This window comes from Anthonomus grandis, chromosome 7 (genome assembly GCF_022605725.1).
Source record: "Anthonomus grandis grandis chromosome 7, icAntGran1.3, whole genome shotgun sequence".
NCBI lineage: Eukaryota > Metazoa > Arthropoda > Insecta > Coleoptera > Curculionidae > Anthonomus > Anthonomus grandis.
Genome location: NC_065552.1, coordinates 9725538 through 9745458, shown reverse-complemented (window position 1 = coordinate 9745458; position 19921 = coordinate 9725538). Strand labels below are relative to the sequence as shown.

At 31.1% G+C, this 19921-nt stretch overlaps 1 protein-coding gene across 1 annotated transcript in view; it reads left to right on the top strand.

The window, feature by feature from the left end:
• Nucleotides 1-19123, top strand: part of LOC126738404 (phospholipase D2) — a 28889-nt gene extending 9766 nt beyond the window's left edge. The window contains exons 7-19 of the mRNA XM_050443721.1: nt 129-400; nt 4430-4665; nt 4732-4982; nt 6478-6699; nt 8591-8769; nt 8828-8970; nt 9033-9251; nt 9313-9524; nt 13265-13390; nt 13445-13685; nt 13790-13962; nt 14021-14192; nt 17235-19123. Coding sequence (XP_050299678.1) covers nt 129-400; nt 4430-4665; nt 4732-4982; nt 6478-6699; nt 8591-8769; nt 8828-8970; nt 9033-9251; nt 9313-9524; nt 13265-13390; nt 13445-13685; nt 13790-13962; nt 14021-14192; nt 17235-17336 — 2548 coding nt within the window. The 3' untranslated portion in view covers nt 17337-19123. The remainder of the gene's footprint in view (nt 1-128; nt 401-4429; nt 4666-4731; nt 4983-6477; nt 6700-8590; nt 8770-8827; nt 8971-9032; nt 9252-9312; nt 9525-13264; nt 13391-13444; nt 13686-13789; nt 13963-14020; nt 14193-17234) is intronic.
• The last annotated feature ends 798 nt before the right edge of the window (nt 19124-19921 follow it).

The window sequence follows — 19921 nt, the reverse complement described above, 5'->3', positions numbered from 1 at the left end:
AACCAAGTCAATCCTCTCTCTATCTATGGGAAATTTAAAATTTTCTTTAACCAAAGGACTGTTTAAAAAACGTTATCGTGTTGTTATTTAAAATGAATAAAATACTGAGTTTCTTTGATCATTTTTAGATGTCGACACCTAACTCGCTGCTCTCGATGGCTAAAACGCTGGCTATTCATAAAAGACACCTGTTTCGGCTACATAAATCCAGAAACAGGCCAAATCAGATGTGTCGTTTTATTCGATCAAGGATTCGAGGTTGCCTCAGGAATGTATAGCATGCATTTTAACACCGGTTGGCAAGTTCAAACGTTGAACAGATGCTTTAGTTTCAAAGTGGGATCTAGAAGACATACTAGAGATTGGATAGAGGCATTTAGGCAGGCTGCAGCTACCACTGGTAAATAAAATATTATCATATTAATACTCTTTGTTTTGGGTGTTATTATTTTTGATTCTTTAATTTCTGGATGCTCAGTGAAGATGAACTTTATTCCTGGATAAGGCTTCATTTATTTATAAACTTGTTACAACGTTCATGAACATCAGCGAACGTGAAATACATGTCAGAACTTAACCATAATGTTTTTTTTTTAATTGATTACATTTTCTTTTTTTATATGTAAATTTATATTTGGAGTTTTGTGTTTTTTGATATTATTGTTTTCTTATTTAAGTTACAATTTTTTACTAACATTAATTTAGTTACATAAGTATTTACGTGTTAATAATATCGTGTAAAAACGTAATAATTGTGTCATCTTCCATCACTAAAAAATTATTTCATCTTTAATTATACAATAGGGTGAGGTATATTATTTTTATTAAGTGAATTTTTTGTTTTATCGACGTATGATTACGGTTTTGAAGTGTAGGATATTTTATGGCTGCACTTGTTTCATATTTTGGTTTTTCCATTGTGTGCAGGGTGTGTTACTTGTCCTTCATATCGCAAATGTACAGTTGTCCAAGTACATTTGAGATATCTGGAGGATGGTACTTCGGTATTAAACATAGCTAACAACGAGAAGCGGTATGCGGAAAGTCTTTAAATATATACAAATAGCTCATCTAAATGTAGGATCTCTTAACACGGGGTTTTGCGACTTATCATACTTTTAAGTTTGATATTTTTGGAGTCTCAGAGACTTGGTTAACTCCTGATCATGATTTTTGAGCAGAACATTTTGCAGAGCGGGGGAGGGGGGAATATTAGGAAGAATTTTCAGTTTAAGCCAATTGAATTAATAACTTCCCATAGTTTTGAAGCTGTGGGATTAAAATTTCGCTGCCCTCCTCTGACATTGATGTTTTTATGGATATTCTCGAGGATCTGTTGAGAGTTACTGTTCTACTTTTTGATTGAAAACTTTAATATTTATTTTTCACATCCATCTAATTCTAAACATAAGCTCTCCAAAACACTTGAAAGCTTTAAACTTACTCAGCGTTATGAACCTACTCATATAAATATCAACAATAATACTCAGAGCACAATTGATTTAATAATCACTAATGATAACCTTTTGCCTTCAGCCACTTAATCACAACCTGTGTCAGAGCTTTTAACGGATCATTGTTTTGTCTAGATAGTTCTTTTAATCTAACCGTCAAAATCCGTAAAAACTACATCGAATTTCGGAAATACTCAAACATTGTATATGAAGCATTCTATTGGGAAGCTATGCAGTTACCTATTATTCTAATAACGTGATAACAAAGTAAAACCTTTAAATAATATTATTTATACCTCATTAATTCCCCCATTATTTTTTGAGTTTTTTTGACTAATCAGGCTTATGTTAAAAATAAAACACAGGCTCGTTTAAGATATTATCGTGTATTGAGACACTATACTAAGCATATTTCAATTAATTTTCTGCAAAAATTGGTAAGGACTTTGTAAGTCTCACTAAGGCTCACTTTGAAATCCCACCAGAGCTGGCTGATGCAACAAATATAAATAAATATTATGCTCATTGCAATACAACTCTTAATAAAATGGTCGCTCGGTATTGACATAATTAGCATAAGAATGTAACTACACCCCTGTCATTCATTCTGTTAGATGAACCTAGTTTGTATCGCCACATAAATTCAAATGTGGAGAGGATGGAATAATAATCAGGGATTTAAAATTGTATTTGCCTTGCTGTAAAAATGCATTCCTAAATATAATAAATACATGTAATCATGAAAAAGTTTTTTGTGACCTTTGGGAAAAAAGCGATTATCATTGTTCTACCAAAAGTTGACATACAAGAAATATCTAAGCCCTATAAGTATTTTATCAGTAATATCTAAGATTTTAGAAAAGCACATCTGTGAATAAATGTGGTCATTTTTAAATAAATTCTTCATTATTCTTAGTAGCAAGGCGGGTCTCCGAAAAAATTGTTAAACTGACTGACGACATTAGATTAAATCAAGAGTATCATAGTGTTACATGCTTGGGGCTTCTGGATTTTAGCAAGGCATTTGGCACTTTAGACCATAATATTCTCAAAAATTACGATATTATTTTCAGTTTTTTAATTTGTATCTTAAAAATCGTTCTCATTGCGTCTTGTTACGCAATCGAAATTTAAATAGGAATTCCGACTATTTACTGGCTAGCAAAGGAGTTTCACAAGGCTTTATCTTGGGCCCCGTTATATTTTCACTTTATGTAGCGGATATGTCTAAAGCTATACAACACTCCAAATTATTACAATATGCTGATGATTCACAACATCTCATTTTCCTTGCCTAATTTTAGACAATTTCAACAGAACTTTAACGAAGACTTAAACAATATTAATGGCTATGCAATAGCTCATAATCTCAAGTTAAATAGTAAGAAATGCTCACTGATGTTATTTGGAACAAACAAAAATTTAATTGTCCGAATTTCGAATGGTTTAAAGATTCATATAAGTCAAAAGCCAATAAGTATAGTTCCAGAGGCAAATAATTTTAGATTCTCGGCCTTCTTTTGAATTGCACACTTGGGGAAAACTTGGACAGGGTTATCTGAGACTAAAAAATATTTATTCTTTTAACAAACACCTGTCATCTAAAGTTAAGTACCTTTTATGTAACACGATAATTCTATCCTTATTTGATTGTGGAGACACTGTTTACTACATATCCCTCACTGCGGCATATTCTAATTCAATACAAAAAATTCAAAACTCTTGTTTACGGTTTTCTTTCAATACTCCATTTAAATGACACATAACTCCATTTTTAAAGTACAATGGAATTTTAAGTAACAAACGTAAATATCACATGTTTCCATCTATCTATAAAATTTTAAGCACTGGAAAGCCACCTTACTTAAGGGCTCTCTTTGTTCCTGGTCAACATTTCCATTTTACCAGAAATAAAGATAAATTTGTCATACAGTAGCACTCTACGGCATCTTTTCAAAAAGGTTTTAGATTTATTGCTGTTCTGAAATCTGAGCAGACCTGTTGACGCAAGAGCTTTTGGTCAGGAGTCAGGTTTTTTGGCACCAACTTCGCACAGACTTTTGTCATGTGTAATTCCCCGTGTAAAATTTTTCTAACCGTTTCTTTATCGGCGTTTACAGCCTCGGCAATCATCCGGGTGGTCATTCGACGATCTGCACGCACAATTTGGTTGATTTTGTTCACTGTTCCGGAGTTGAAACAGTGACAGGGCGACCTGAGCGCTGGTCATCTTCAGTGCTCTCTCGGCCCTCACTAAAGCGCTTACACTACTCAAAAATACGCGCACGAGAGAGAGAATTTTCCCCATAGGCCTCTTGCAACAATTTACAGCACTCAGTCGAAGTTTTTTTTAATTTAATGAGAAATTTAAGATTGATGCGTTGCTCTTGTTTTTCGTCACACATGGTTTTCAGCACGAGAAAAAAAACACGTTCGTTTCAAACCGCTACTGCACGAATACTATAATAGTGACGAAAACGTGTTTTGGTACGTGCATAGACAAGATATCTAGATACCCAACGCACTACTCGTTTTTTTCCCCACCCGTCTAGGGCGCCCTCTAGGCACGCAGTCTCGTTATTTAATAGCCAGACCTCGTATAGTATTATTTTTTAATGAACACAAGTCAATACCGCCCCATTCGTGAGTGGCAATAGACTGAAATATCTTCTTTTGTATTTCGTCTTAGTTTCGTTTTAGCTCTAGTTTTTTTAAGTTGTAGGGTCATTTCGCACCGATTTGTCCTGGTGATGATGTGGTGTTTCGGTTATCCATAATCGTGAAATGTTCCTTATTTATCAAAGTACATTTTGTATTATCTATCTTTTTCACTATGTAATGTATTTTGTTTGTATTTGGGCAAATAAAAAACTTTTAAAGTTAAATAATGGTAGGGCCAAATTTAACTAAAGATTAAAAAGCAGGAATTCTAAATATTTATACATTTACTAATCTATACTTTATTTTTCTTTTAGCTAAACTTTTTATCCAACCCAATCCCCATCACTCATTTGCTCCGGTGCGTAACAACGTCACGGCCTCTTGGTTCGTAGATGGTTCCAGCTATATGTCTAGTGTAGCAGATGCCTTGGAAAATGCTAAAGAAGAAATCTTTATTACCGATTGGTGGTTAAGTCCGCAAATATATCTTAAAAGACCCGCAATAGTCGGAGATTACTGGAGGTTGGATAAGGTGTTGCAACGAAAGGCGGTAGGTGTGTTGATTTGTGCAAAAAAATATGTTTTAAATTAAATCATTTTCTTATTTAAATATTAGGAACAAGGCGTCTTTATATATGTGCTTATATATAAAGAAGTCGAACTGGCACTGGGATTAAACAGCTTTTATAGCAAACAAACTTTGCAATATCTGCATAAAAATATTAAAGTTCTTCGGCATCCGGACCACGCTAAAGCTGGGGTATTTTTGTGGGCGCATCATGAGAAAATGGTGGTCGTCGATCAAACTTATGCGTTTGTTGGTGGCATTGATCTTTGTTATGGAAGATGGGATGATCATAATCATCGGTAAGTAGTTTTAAAAAAAATCAACTATTTTTTAAACTAGGTATTAATTATTACAGTGTAGTGTTAAGATGGTTTTAGGTCAAATATGTGGTGATTTGGTGCAAAATTAATTTAATTGCAATTTATTTGATTTCAAATATTGACCTGCAAAAAAACCGTTTTTGTGACTTAAATAATATAGTACAAGTAATGAGAAGTGAATTTAACTCAGATAACAAGTAAATTTAATTGGTTTTTAGAAATGGGAAATGACATTAACCATTTTATAATTATTAAAAGTTAAAGACAGTTTCAATTTTTTGACACCGGCTTTCTTTAACCAAAGTGCGGCTTTTGTTACTTGATAAGTCTGTGTACAAACAAAAATGCGTGGGTGTCATAAGAAGTCATATGTCCGCGCTACAGGGATGTGGTGTATCGTATTATAGACGAGGGTAACCTAAGAAACTTTGCGAAAAACTAGGATTATTTAACTGGAGGTAAATGTAAATATTGTGATTAAATATTTATTTTTATTTAATTAAGAAAGTTATTTAATTAAGAATTAAAGAACGAATAACAACTTAGAGTTTACACGTACATTAAAGTAAACATTAATTTGCTATAGAGAGCGGTCAATGTGGTAATAATGCTGTAATAATAATGGGCTGAAAGTGGTGTTCAGTTATCTTCATTCAAAAATAAAGATTTTGTTCAAATCTATTCATCACATTTTCAAGCATGTCTTGTACTGTTAGGTGTGCATGTCTTATACTGTTAGGAGTTCTTTGGGTATTTTCAAGTGCTACGTGTCCCAAAACCGATTTACTCATTAAACAATCAGGCAGTAGTTGTTGCAATTTTCCTGTTATGGTAACTACAGTTTTGTTATTTTTACCCTTGTCTTGCATTAAATAAATCGTTATTCAATATTTATCACTAATGGGTAAGTAACTTACTAATTTGAAATCAAAAACTAAGTTTTTAATGACACTGACTGATGCTAAATGTTCTTGCTGGTATCCATGGCTATTATTTTTTGCAGTTCATTATTATCAGTATTAAGTTAGTTATAAAGGTCATTTGTCGTCAAATTAGTGTCAGCCGTAGTAGTACTTTGTTCTACAAAAATTATGTAAATAAAACTTTTAAATTTATATAATAAAATCTTAATCTGAATATGTGTGTGTACGACAAAACATTTATAGTAAATTTATGAAGGATCAAATTTTATATGTCTCAGACATAAAAACTGCTGCTTCCAAAACTTTGATAATCCTGCATTTATGCTATTTATACTTCAATTACAGATTATCAATTAAATACAAACACATTTAAATTTTATTATGAAGCCTTTCGTTAGTATATCGGTCAAATGAATTTTTATAGTTATATTAATTAAAAGCAGTAAATGGTTATTTTCAGATTTATTAGTGTGTTATAATTAATTTATAAGATAGTTTTAACATACTTGAAGTGTTGCACCTAAAACATATTTTTCTTTAATTATTTTCAGGTTGACAGATTTGGGCAGTATAACCGCAGCCTTGGACTTGACAAATCTTAAGAAAAAAACTTCCGATAGACCTACAGGTGATATAATTTATCCTATTCCGGAGCCGTATTATAAGCAGACTCCGATTCCTGAAGTGTCCCCAGCTACGCCCACCGAAGAGTGTAATCCGGAGGTTTTGCCACAGTTGGAGCCTGGAGATCATTTACTGATGCCTATAAATAAGTAAGATTATTTTTATTAATTTGTGGACATATTGCCGATCAAAGAGAATGCAGAAAGTGATTGGGATATTGGTAAAAACAAACACTAATAAAGAAAACTATTTATTTCTGTACAACGTTTCGAACTATATTTAATTCATCATCGATGCTTTCTAACGAAAAATAACAGGCATTGGTATACTTAAAAAAAAATAGTAATAAAAGAAAACACGGTTCAGTTTTATAATATTATTTATGCTTGTCATACGTCCATAGATTACTACATAAGATAAAATAAGATATTTTGAAAATTATTGAATTATTTTGTAACTTGCCTAAATTTCAGTTTTCTTGCAATAAAATATTTATACATACATATCATATTTAGATATCACAGTCGTATCTAGATTCAAGTTAATTGACAATTAATTAATATAATGAAACTATTATGCAGAAATCGATAAAAAATATAAAGGGATTGTTTATTTAAAAAATGCATATAAAATAAATTACATTTAAAACTAAAATTCGCATCGTGATCGTGATGCAGACAATTCCCTACATTTTCCAACTGAAGAATTTCCACCACCTTTAGAGAATGTTCCCCTAATCCTAAGAAGAGATATCCAGTAGATGATACACCAGGACATTTTGAAATTGCCATTCAGAATTTTAAGAACAATTATCCATAATGGCCGTGGGTCTACTGCAAAAAGCCACCTAGAATCCCTGATAATACTCTAGAGTTTTATTTCTGACGACATCAAAGATTTAGTGTACGCACAAATTAAAAAACGCAAGAGGAATTAGTAGAGTATGTTCTACAGGTTCTCTAACAAAGACAAGAAAACGAGCGTAAAATAAAAATGTCGTGAGACCGTAAAAAACGATATTGTGGGCTACATCGGGTAAATAAAATGTAAGGGTATATAGAGTATTATTGACTATATGAGTTGGTATATTAAAATGCAATTTAGACAAAAATAAATTGGAAGCACAATAGTTAATTACGTTATTTACTAACCTATATACAAGTACTGAAAAATCAGTATATTTCTTCGTTTTTGTAGTAAGTTAATAGAATATCTTTCTCTTTATCTGCTTCCCTAAAATATATATACTTTAACATCATATTCTGTACATATTAAATTTTAATTTATTACATTGATGAAATAGACACCAAATAAAAAGCATACTACAGGAAGCTGCTAGCATATAAAATATACAGTTGTTTTAGGCAAAATGAATCTTCACTGGTGTTTCTAGCTGTAAACCCTTCCACTTTTGAAGCCTTATTTTGTATTCTAAATAAAATTCAGTGGTATTTAATAAATAATTTAGTCTTTACTAAACAATTCATTTTATAAAAAAATCAGTAGTTTTTCATCGAACAATAGACATAGAAATTATTTATTTTTATATTTTTTTTTTTTTTAAATAGATGCATATAAGATAAAAAACTAAGATCTGTGAAAATGTGTAAAAAGAAAATGTTATTAACTTTAATTTAAGTACCACTCTAACCCCATTTAAGATTTTGGTTTTGTTTGACAAGGTTGATAATATGAGCAATATTTTTTGCCCCTAGTAAAATAAAAATAAATCGAAATAATGATTTTTTTTATTAACTTTTATTATTAGAATAATTTTGATTAACTTATTCTGTATTCTTTTCAGTACATTCGTAGAAGGTTATAACACCTGTAGAAAAATCTCACAAAGATACTAAATTCTAATTGTAAAATTCAGATAAAATATTATTCTTATTTTTATTAAATGTACTATCAGGTTTGTGTTGTGTGTATACTATCAGTTTTGTGAGTAACTGAACAACCTACTATATTAAAAAGTTACAAATAAGACGATTTTAAACCATGAAGAAAACACGCATTAATATTTAATAAATCTTGAAGGTGTCCTCTAAAACCAAACACCCCCGAACTTGAAAGAAAAAACAACATGTTTTCGGACTTAACTAATAAGGTAAAAAGTAAAGGGAAAGAGTTGATACATCTTGTATATACACCTACCGACGAGAACCCTATGAAACCGAATACTCCCGATAACGAGCTGGATCAACCTGATAATGCAGGTATGATTTTATCAGATATTTTATTTATAAATTCATGGGATAAATTTAACTTTTCCAGGAAAAAACAACCATCAAACGCCAGAAGAAATCATTGAAACTTTAGACGGATCAGCAAAGTTCTGGGTTGGGAAAGATTATGTCAACTTTATTGTTAAAGATTTTACAAACCTAGAGTCTCCATTTGATGATTTCATTGAAAGGGTAAGTTAAATTTATTCAAAATTAAACTCGTTTTTTACGTTTTAAGAATATTTTGATGTTAGGTGACCACTCCGAGAATGCCATGGCACGATATCGGCATGTGCGTACACGGAGAAGCAGCGAGGGATGTGGCGCGTCATTTTATCCAAAGATGGAACGCTACCAAACTGGAAAAGGCTAAAAATAACGCGGCTTACCCGTACTTAGTGCCCAAGGCTTACAATGAATATAAAACTTTGACTATCAACTTTCCAAATGAGACTCAAAAGGTTACTTGTCAGGTAAAATTGATTGTATCAGCATCAGCAAAAACAAATTTTTAATACTTTTCTTTTTTTTAAGGTTTTGAGGAGTATTAGTACTTGGTCAGGGGGATATTTAGACTCATCTTATGTAGAACAAAGTATCCACGAGGCTTACATTGACACAATTACCAGGGCTCAGCATTATATTTATATTGAAAACCAGTTCTTTATTACTTCGCCTTTCCATAATCCGAACACGAGAAATCAGATTGGCGAGGCTTTATATAAGAGGATTATTAGAGCTCACAAGTAAGATTACAATTTTATTTATTAAAAACCTCTATACAGGGTGCCTCCGATTAAGTCCACTATTGATATTTTTTGTTAATATATAAGATACAGGGTCGGTTAAAATAGCAAACTAGTAGAAAACGGAAAAAAAATTAACATTTAGAGAGTTATTTAGTTCGTTTTAGAGAAAATGTGAAAAATGTACTTTTGTTAAATAGAATCCTCTGTATATTTTTAAATAAATTATAATGTTATTTTTTTCTTAATAAAAAAATTATTTACACTAATCTAAACCTAGAAATAATAAAGTTATAGCATTATTATAAAATTATTAATAATTTTTCCAAATTGAGGCAAGTTTTGCACTCGTAGTTTAAGAACTGTGAACTTTAGCCATAGAGATTTAATAAAATAAATAAATACTGACAGTCACACGTTAGCAAAGTTTGTGATTTTTGTAAAAAACTATATTAGTAAAATGTCGTTTACGCATATTGAAAAATGTGATATGTTAGGATGTGGTGAATGTGAACTGATATAACACATCATATATTACTATTTGAGAATCCATCAAATTTTTGAAAATTTTTTCTGCAATATTTTAATGCTACATATTTAATTTAAATAAATTTAAAAAATATATATATTCTATTAACATTTATTTAGCAAAACATAGCTATACACAAACGGTAAACAAATAGGAAAAAAATTCGTCAATACGATTTATTGAATTTTATTTTAAAGTAAGTAATAAATAATGAAGAACCTGAAAATAGGTTGTAATTCACTATTGAAACCTCGTTTGTTCCACGAAGTGGTTTAATCATCTTACTTTTGTAATCAATGTCTCTAGACCGATTTGTCTCCACTATACAGGGTGTAACATAAGTGATGACTAATTTTAAGGAGTGATTCCTTGTAATTTTTTAACTAAAAAAGTTCATATAAACATAAAATATGTCCGGAGACGCTTTGCTTTCGAGATACAGGTTGTAAAACTTTTTTTGTTAAATGGATTTTTTTCATTGATATCTAGAAAACACGTTTACCGAATTTGTCGAAATTCTTACAGTTTGTTAGTAATTTTATAAACTACCCTTTGGCTTATTTGTATATCTCTTAATTTTTGTGAAAACACAATAAAAACTTACTATCAAATTTTTATTAAATTAAATGCTCGAAATGAGAACCACGACTGTCAATACAAGCATGCAATCTTCTTCCTATGCATTCTCACACACATTGTATGACATTAGAAGAATCTACAATTATGTTTCTTAAATCATTTTCATCCACAACGGGCGTCGCATAAACAAGCAATTTCAGATATTTCCAAAAGAAATAGTCCAGAGAATTCAGGTCTGAGTATCCTGCTGGCCATAACTGACTCCCCCCGCCCGACCATTGCTGAGGAAAAGTGTTATTAAGAGAGGTACATTCAGTCGCGGAGGGAGAAAATGCGGTCCGATAAGATGATAATAATAATAATAATAATAATAATAATAATATGTCTTTATTAAAAAAAAGCAATATTAATCTTACAATATTACTTAATACTACATTGCCAAGAAGGCGAAGATTAGCTTAAAGCTACTCTTTAACTCTTAACCTTCCTAACATTCACAGTTTAAATGGAGAAAACGAGAAAAAAAAAACAAAAAAAGAAACAAGTATATATAAAGTATTTATCTTCTAGAACACTAGACTATATTTTGGATTGATTTAAAAACAAAAGTTTATAATATTTCCTATACACATTTAACGAAGTATTAAATATTGGTTTATAAGTATTAAAGAACTTAACGGCATTATAAGTAAAAGATCGCTCGAATAGAGCCGTGGAATGGTGCGGCATGGTCAAGATATTGTATCTAATATTTCGAGTGTGAACATGGTTTCTTGGTATTAACTTTTCAAAAAGATATTCAGGTCTTTGACTAACATATAATCGATAAAGAAAAGTAGAAGTGAAGAATTTGAATAGGTAAGGTAGCGTTAACCACCTCAACTGAAGTATAGAGTCTGATACATGATCAAACTTTCCGAGGTTAAAAATAAATCTACAGCAAGTATTCTGCACGCGTTGCAGGCGGTAACGATTTATTTGGTCTAAGCAAGGATAATGATCAGGATAATGATCATCAAGAATTCCTGTTCAAACATTCACCGAAAATTGCTGTTGAAATCCACAATGACATAGGGATTTTCGTAGTCCCAAAAATGATTATTGTGGAAGTTTCTGATGGCTTCCTGTGAAAAACTTGCCTCAACTGTAAATAGAATTTTAGAAGTAAAGTTTGGAATCTGCGGGTTTTTTTTAGTTATTTTCTCTAAACGAAGCAAGATATATACAAAATTTAAGGATCAAAAAAGTTCAATTATTAATTGTTTAAAAAAAAAATGAACACTCTGTATCTCGAAAATGAAGCCTCTTCAGACATATGTTATATCAACTTTTTAATTTATAAAATTACAAAGAATCACTCTTTAAAATTAAAGTCATCACTTATGTTTTACCCTGTATTTTCGACAGGTTTGAAGCTAATTCTGAAGACAGTAGGATAACTGTGACCTATTTTAACGTTGTGTTTCCCGCCTTTTAATACAATTCAAACAGAATTTTGGAAAGGTACTAAAGCCTACCCGTTTTTCAAATATTGTACGTCCTTCTACATTTAGTGGTGTATTATTAGTAGTCTTAAATGTTTTTAAATGTCGTTTTAATTTGTGACAATGTTTTTGCCTATGTGAAACTCCTGGGCATAACTGACAAGTGGGAACATTTTATCTCTCTATCTTTAATTTCAACGTCATTTTTACTATATAAAAAATCACATTCAACTCGTTTTCAGTTAGCACTAATGACGGAATGCTAAAACATTAATAAACACTTTGCTCTTATTATATCTCGCTTGAATATTTTGTACTACATTGTTTGAAAATGGTGCCATTTATTCCTATTTGTTTAGAAGCCAATTACAGAATTCTAGTCTTTATCATAAAGGTGTTGATACAAAAAGTTTTTTTGTTACTCTTCGTACAGACTCTATGATTGGCATTTGATTTCACTTTCAATTATCTTACGGAGACGGTGGGGCTTATATTAACGTTAAGAAAAATATGCAGTTCGCTGTTCTAGATTTATATTTTGGCAAATTTATTTGAGTAACAAATAATAATTGCGGTTAACAAGATGTCATATATTATGTCATTTGATAACCGCGTGAAAACGCAGCCTCCTATTTAGGAAATCAAAGTGTTCTACGTTATGATTATTAAATTTCAACCGATTTAAGCAATAATCATATTTCGTACGTTGTTCCTACAATCGTTGTTCCCGATAACGTGCTATTTAAAAAAATAAAGTCAATGCCAAAAATACTGTTTTGTCCATTTAGACAGGTGTGTAAAAAATGTAAGTAATAAAATACAATGAAAACTATTTTACAGACATGGCACCCTATTTTGAAATTGAAAGAATTGATTTTTTCTATGATTATGAAATAAAAGTAGGAAATGCGAAACCATTGTTCTCAGAATTGTATTTCCTATCTTAATACGTAATAACATACCAAATATCTTGAAGGGTAATAAAACAGTCATTTTTCACTAGCAAAACATTTTATTTAATGATTTGGTATTGCTTAGTATTTGGTTGTTATACTTTTTAATTTTCTTTGTTTTGGTAAAGCTTTTAAGATGAATAAGAAAGTAAATACGAAAAGAAATGATCTCTAGTTTTTTCACTTGCGTTTCAGAGAAAAAGCCACATTTAGAGTGTACGTAGTAATGCCATTATTACCAGCATTTGAGGGCGAAGTTGGGGGCGCCACTGGCACCTCTTTACACGCAATTACTCATTGGAACTACGCCTCCATATCCAGGTAAAATAATCAAATCTACTCAGAAATCATTATTTACTCATTTCAAATATTTAGTGGAAAAGATGCTATTTTAAATCGATTAAAAACAGCCGGAATTGATGATCCCTCTGAGTACATCTCGTTTTACGGGCTCAGAAATCATTCGCGGCTAAACTCTGAACCCTTAACAGAGTTAATATACGTCCATTCAAAATTAATGATAGTGGATGACAAGACTGTTATTTGCGGATCAGCCAATATTAACGATAGGTCGCTGATTGGGAAGAGGGATTCTGAAATTGCGGTTATCATAGAGGTAATATTCTAAATTAATTCTAAATTAAATCTATTCTCTACGTTAATAATTTAATGAGTTATTGTATTGGGATTTTATCACAATAATCATGAACTTCTTAATAGGATGAAACATTTGAAGATGGAATTATGGACGGCAAGCCTTATCCTTGTGGTAAATTTGCCGGAGGTTTACGAAAATATTTATTTAAAGAACATCTTGGTTTATTAAACAACAAGAATGATTGTGATACTATCGAATTTGATGTTGCCGATCCTATTAGTGATTATTTTTACAGGTTTGTTACTAATATCGATTTATAACTTTGGTATGTAATACAAGAATTCAATTTCTAGGGAGGGTTGGTATAAAACTGCCAGCTTAAATACCGAATTTTATGAAAAAGTTTTTCACTGCCTGCCTTCCGATAATGTAGAAACGTTTACAGATATTAAAAAGAACAACGAAATTAAGCCGTTATGGGTGGAGGAGTTTTCCAGAGCCGAAAAAATGTTGGAAAGCATACAGGTTGGTTAAAATATTGCATAAAGTAATACTCAATTTAGTAAATAACTAAATTAAAATATTTTATTTCCAAATGATTTACTATATGGACATATGGGATATTGTCAGGTACCTACACTATCAGACAAAAGTAGAGAAAGTTTAAAAAATTAGGCTTTATTTGAATATGCCGAGAGTAATGCAGTTCTATACATAATGAAAATCAACAAATTTTTAAAAGATTTTATTTCGGTAAAGTTATGTTTTGTTTAAATAAACAAATTACTCTAGGGACAAAAGTAGAGGAACTAATTTTTTTACTAAATATTTCAACATAATACTTATATATATATATATATATTTCAACATAATACCGTAACCCTAATCTTTTCTCATAAAAACCATTCTTGAATTACCTTTGATTTATGTTTAGGGTCGTTATCCTGCTGATATATCAAGGGCAATGGTAAATTATCCTCAGCAAATGGTGTAACATTAAATTTTTTAGAATATCTAAATACACAAATCGATCCATATTACCCTCAATACCCAGAAAAGCAACGCCATATCATGCAGGATCCACCACCATGCTTTACAGCAGGCTTTGTATACTGTAAAGTATGGATCAAATCTTTTGCCTTCTGAGCGATGTACCCACCATATTCCATCAGACCCAAATAAATGAAATTTACTTTCATCAGTAAAAAGAACTTTTTTCCAGTCTTTGTCTAATTAAAATATTTTTTTCGCGAGGTTGCCTGGTTTTTTATGCTGTTTAGCGTCTTTTCAGCGGCTCTTCTACTGCTCGTGCTTCCCTTAGGCGTCTTTGAACTAACATTAACACCAGGCAATTTACTTAAAATTTTATTTGCCGATTTGTGGGATCATACGGCAATTTAATTTCACTTTTTTTTGTTGTTTTTCTTGGACGGCCACTTTTTTTAATCTCTTTAACGAATTTCGTGTTTGAAAACTAGAAGTTGTCTGGCTTACAACAGATTTATGTAAACTCTCACTATATAAAAAATCTCAATAAAAAAACTACAGCAGGGATAAGTTCAAACTCTAGAAAGTCCAAGTAACGCTCTCCGTTTATTGGTTCTTCGAAAAAATAAAGAGTTTTTTGTTTGTTACTTGCACTTTCTACAATTTGAACTCATTCCTGCTTTAGTTGTTTTGTTCCCTGATCGACAATACGGTGACATACCTAGATGTTTTTTTTAACAAGACTTTATGTACCTCCTTACTTTGCCATCGCTGTTCGATAATTTCTTAATGGAACTTTTACTAACTGATGGAATGGACGAAGAGAACCGATCGAGTGGCCGCCAAGGTCACCCTATTAGATTTTTTTCTTATGGGGCCATTTGAAGCACAAAGTTTATGTGAATAAACGAAATAATGTTGATGATGTAAAGCAAAGAATTTGACAAGAATTTCCCTAGGCAGGAATCATTGGCAATTTTTTTATTGGGCCATTCGTATTACCGGCACGATTGAATCGAGAATTTTATTTGGAGTTCATTCAGATTAATCTTTTGGATTTAATAGAGCATTTGCCACTTGCGATCCGCCGAAACATGTATTTTATGCATGATGGAGCCCTACCTCATTTCAGCTTTGCTATCACCTGAATAACGTTTTTCCAAACCGTTGGATAAGTAGACGAGGATACATTGCCTCCCCGATCTAACGCCATTGGTTTTTTACCTATGGGGGTCACCTCAAAACTTTGGTGTGTTCAACTCCTGTCTATATTCGGGAGGAAATTTTACAGAGAATCATGATTCATTGTGATAAGGAACAATCCAGCGTTATTGTGGCGATTACAGCAGTCCACGATTCGTCGTACCCGCGAGTGTATCAGACGTCACGGAGCCCAAGTTGAACCTACCTTTTTTAACCAATTTCGTTAAGGTGCCTTTCTAAGAGCCACACTGCATTTTTAAAAACATGTAATTTTTCAGATTAAAGAACTTAAAATGGAACTCCCTGTTTGAATAACTGTCGCATCGCTGAAAAAAAACATATCATGGTTCTTTTTAATTAAAATAAAACAGTGATTCCTTAATTGTTTTTTTTTTATTCCAAAACGGTTCATTTTATCGATAATGAACAAGAGTGCCTTTTCTTTAGTTTAAGGTTCAAGCTATCCATATTTATTATTTTAAAGTCTTTATCATACAGGGTGTTAAAAATTTAAGCATTATAATATACAACCTAGTCCGCCCCTCGTAAAATAAACAAGGTAAATGGGTTTTAAGGACTCCGTTTTAAGAGGTCCTTAGTAGTGTTGATCGCGTAAGATTTTTATTAAATTATACGAAGTACTTCAAAAGTTATTCAAGAAAAACTGATTTCCAGTGGCATCTTTAAGGGGCCGTATCTTCGTAAGGAAGGCCTACAGGAAATTTTTTTATAGGAAAGTTTCATATAATTTTTTTATTTTCTACCTGAATCCGAGAGATTTCTGTATATCTATATTTTTTAATATCGTATGTTTCATTAGTCTATTAAGTCAAATTTGACAAATCGCTGACTTTAGGCATATGGTATGCTATACAAGAAATATTCAGAATATATCGTAGAATTGTAAAATATGTCATGACTACAGGGTGTTCGGCTTAAAAAAATGGTTGGCGCCATAGTTTCAACTATTTTTCTGTGAGTGAAGCTAGCGTTCGATCGATATCCAGCAACCAAAATCGAGAACGCACCGTATGTCGTTCGCCAGAAACGTATTTATAGTCACAGGTCCCTATGTTTTTTTATCGATATAATGCTCGTATCTCCTGAAATTCCCAAGGGATTTTAATAATTTTTTGTCCAGATATTAACAATGAATAACTAAATCGATATTTGGGGGTTACAAACCTCTACAAACTAAGTTTTTTTTGTTTTTTTTTTTGTAAAAATCAATTGATTAATCAAAGTTAAGAAAAGAAAAAGCTCTAACTCCAAAACGATTTAACTTTTGGATCGGATCAAACTTATTGTACACCATACACTAACTCATCCCTTTATCCCATTATATCATACTATTTAATCAGTATCATTTTTATTCAGGGTCATTTGGTATTTCTACCTCTAAATTTCTTAAGCAAAGAGGAGTTAACACCCGCTGCGGCGTCCGTTGAAGGAATGATGCCTACCTCGTTATGGACCTGAAATATTCGTCCATAGGATTAAGTATTTCATTGTTATAAGATTGCATGTTATTTTTTTATTTTTGTTGTGTTAACATTCTTTGCAGCATTTATTTTTTTTAAGTTTTTTATAATTTTATCGAACTAACCTGTGTGTAAATTGAAACCGTTATTTGTTATTTTAATTGTATCATTCTGTACAGTCCCGTATAATTATTATTATTAATTTAAGTTCATTTAATTTATATCCATTGTTGATTGTATTGAAGTATCCAGGTTAATTTCAAAGTAAGCGCAAACTTTTAAGGCGTAATACTTGTGTTCGTCAAAAAGTTCCTATCAATATATGTCCAGAAATGCTTCCTAAGGGAACAACGCCTACAAACTCTTTAATTTTTTTTTACTTAAATATTTTATAACTATTGGTGAATCGGATTGTAATTTTTTTACAGTTTTATTTTATTACGATTTTAGCAAAAAAAATTAAATTTGGACTTTTTTGCATAAAAAAGGGCATTTTTAGTTTAAATTGACGACAAGCCCAGTGTAGAAATTCCTAGAAAAAGTCCATTATTATCATGTATAAGAAAATTTAATCAAGTATATTTTTTCATACATTTACAGTTCAACAAATGAAGATAATTGTGTTTAATCATTTTGTGCTAAACAAAGTCTGTAAAAAAATTTAGATTGTTGGCACCCCTTGTATGAAATGCCCCTGATTTAGATAAAATCCGATTCAAGATCAAGTCTTTATAATATAACCTGAATTTCATATATTTCAAATATTTATGTGTCTCATTCGAAGAGTTTTTTTCTTATTTTTACGCCAGTTTGTTCTTATTTTGAGTTAACCTGTATACCTTGTAGCATCTTTGTCGTATTATTGCCGCTGCTATTTTGGCCTTATTCTAAAATTGTGATATTGATCTTAAAATTGTGAATGTAATGATATTCAATTTGTGTAGAACTATTGAATAATGACCATTGGAAAAAACAAGTTTTTTAAAGGAGCACACTATGAAATCGCATAGCTCAGTCAAATTTTCTACAAACTTAGTATGTTATATAAATCACAAAACAGTTTTACCACTAGCCAAAACCCTTTAATTTATTCACGACACGTGTGTCGCTAACAATGTTAGCATGTTCGGGAGAAGATTAAAACTCATTTCAGAAAGGCACCAAAGGTTCCAACCATAGGATTATTAGTATGTTATCGTCAATGACCACGTGATGCAAAAATTCAAAAGTATTACAACTCTCAGTTTTTGCGATTTTGAAGGTCAAAGCTTGCATTGGGTCCCTCTCCTATTAATTGAAAGTTAAAGATATTAAGTAAAGCCGTAGTGTAAATTGAAAAATATATCAAAAGTAGTAAAAAAATTAATTATTCATGTCTTATTTCGAATGTTTGTCGGTGTTTAAGAATGCAAAAAAAATATTAATTTAAATTTAATTTGGATTGCTAGATCTAAATTATCCTCAATACCCCAAATTGCCTGAAAAACAGACGCAAAATAACCCTAACTGCCTGGAATAAGGAGAAAATGTTTCATAGAAAACAGTAAATAAGAAAAATTACGTCAATAACTGAAATACTAGTAAAACCCTTCCAGGCAGTATAATTATTTTTTATAATTTCAATGAGTTGATCATAAGATTGACGTCCTCAACTGCTTGGAATAAATACATTTTTTTCTTAAAATAAGTTAAAAAAAAAACTTTTTTTTTAAAATTTTTTTTGAATAGTTGAAAAAGAAATTTGAATAGTAAAAAAAAGTTGTCTGAAAAAAAAACACAATAAGACCTCAACTGCCTAAAATAAGAGAAAAATGTTTCTAAAAGCAAATAGACGTGACGCAAATTGCCTGAAATAAAAATACAAAATGTCCTCAATTGCCTAGAAGAAACTAAAAATGGCTTGCAATGGAAATAAAAATTACGCAAAAATCCTGGAAAAAAAATTGGAAAAAACTCCAACCGTCTGGAAGGAAGGAAACACAACTTTGGAGAGAAATAAAGTCAAATTTTAAAAAGAAACGCATTTTTTAATTTAAACGAGAACATTGACGTCAACTGCCACAAATAAAAATAAAACTTCCAGGCAGTAGAACTTATGTTTTTATTTCAATTAGAAGATCAAAAGATTTACATTATCAACTGTCTGAAACAAAAAAAATACTGTTAATAAAAACAAAGATGCCTGAAAAACAAAGACGAGTTGACCCTAATTGCCTGGAATAAGGGAAAGATGACACATGAGAGAAATAAAAATGACCCAAATTGCCTATGAAATTCAAACAAAAATTATATTTGTTTTTAAATTCAAATCAAATTATGGTGAACGGTAAGTAAAAAATAAGAAACATAAGTAAAAAATTGCTCATAATAAAAAAGCTGATAATCTATAAATTTAATTATTCCAATTTTTCTAATTTAACTTTGAAAATTAATGTCATAAACTGCCTGAAAAAAATATCTATAATTCGGCTAAAATTCTGGTACTTAAGGTGTGTCTAACATACAAATTGCTGATATTATTTTGCGTTGTTAATTATCCAGATAATCCAAATGGTCCAGTTATTAATAGAGGTAGATATATTA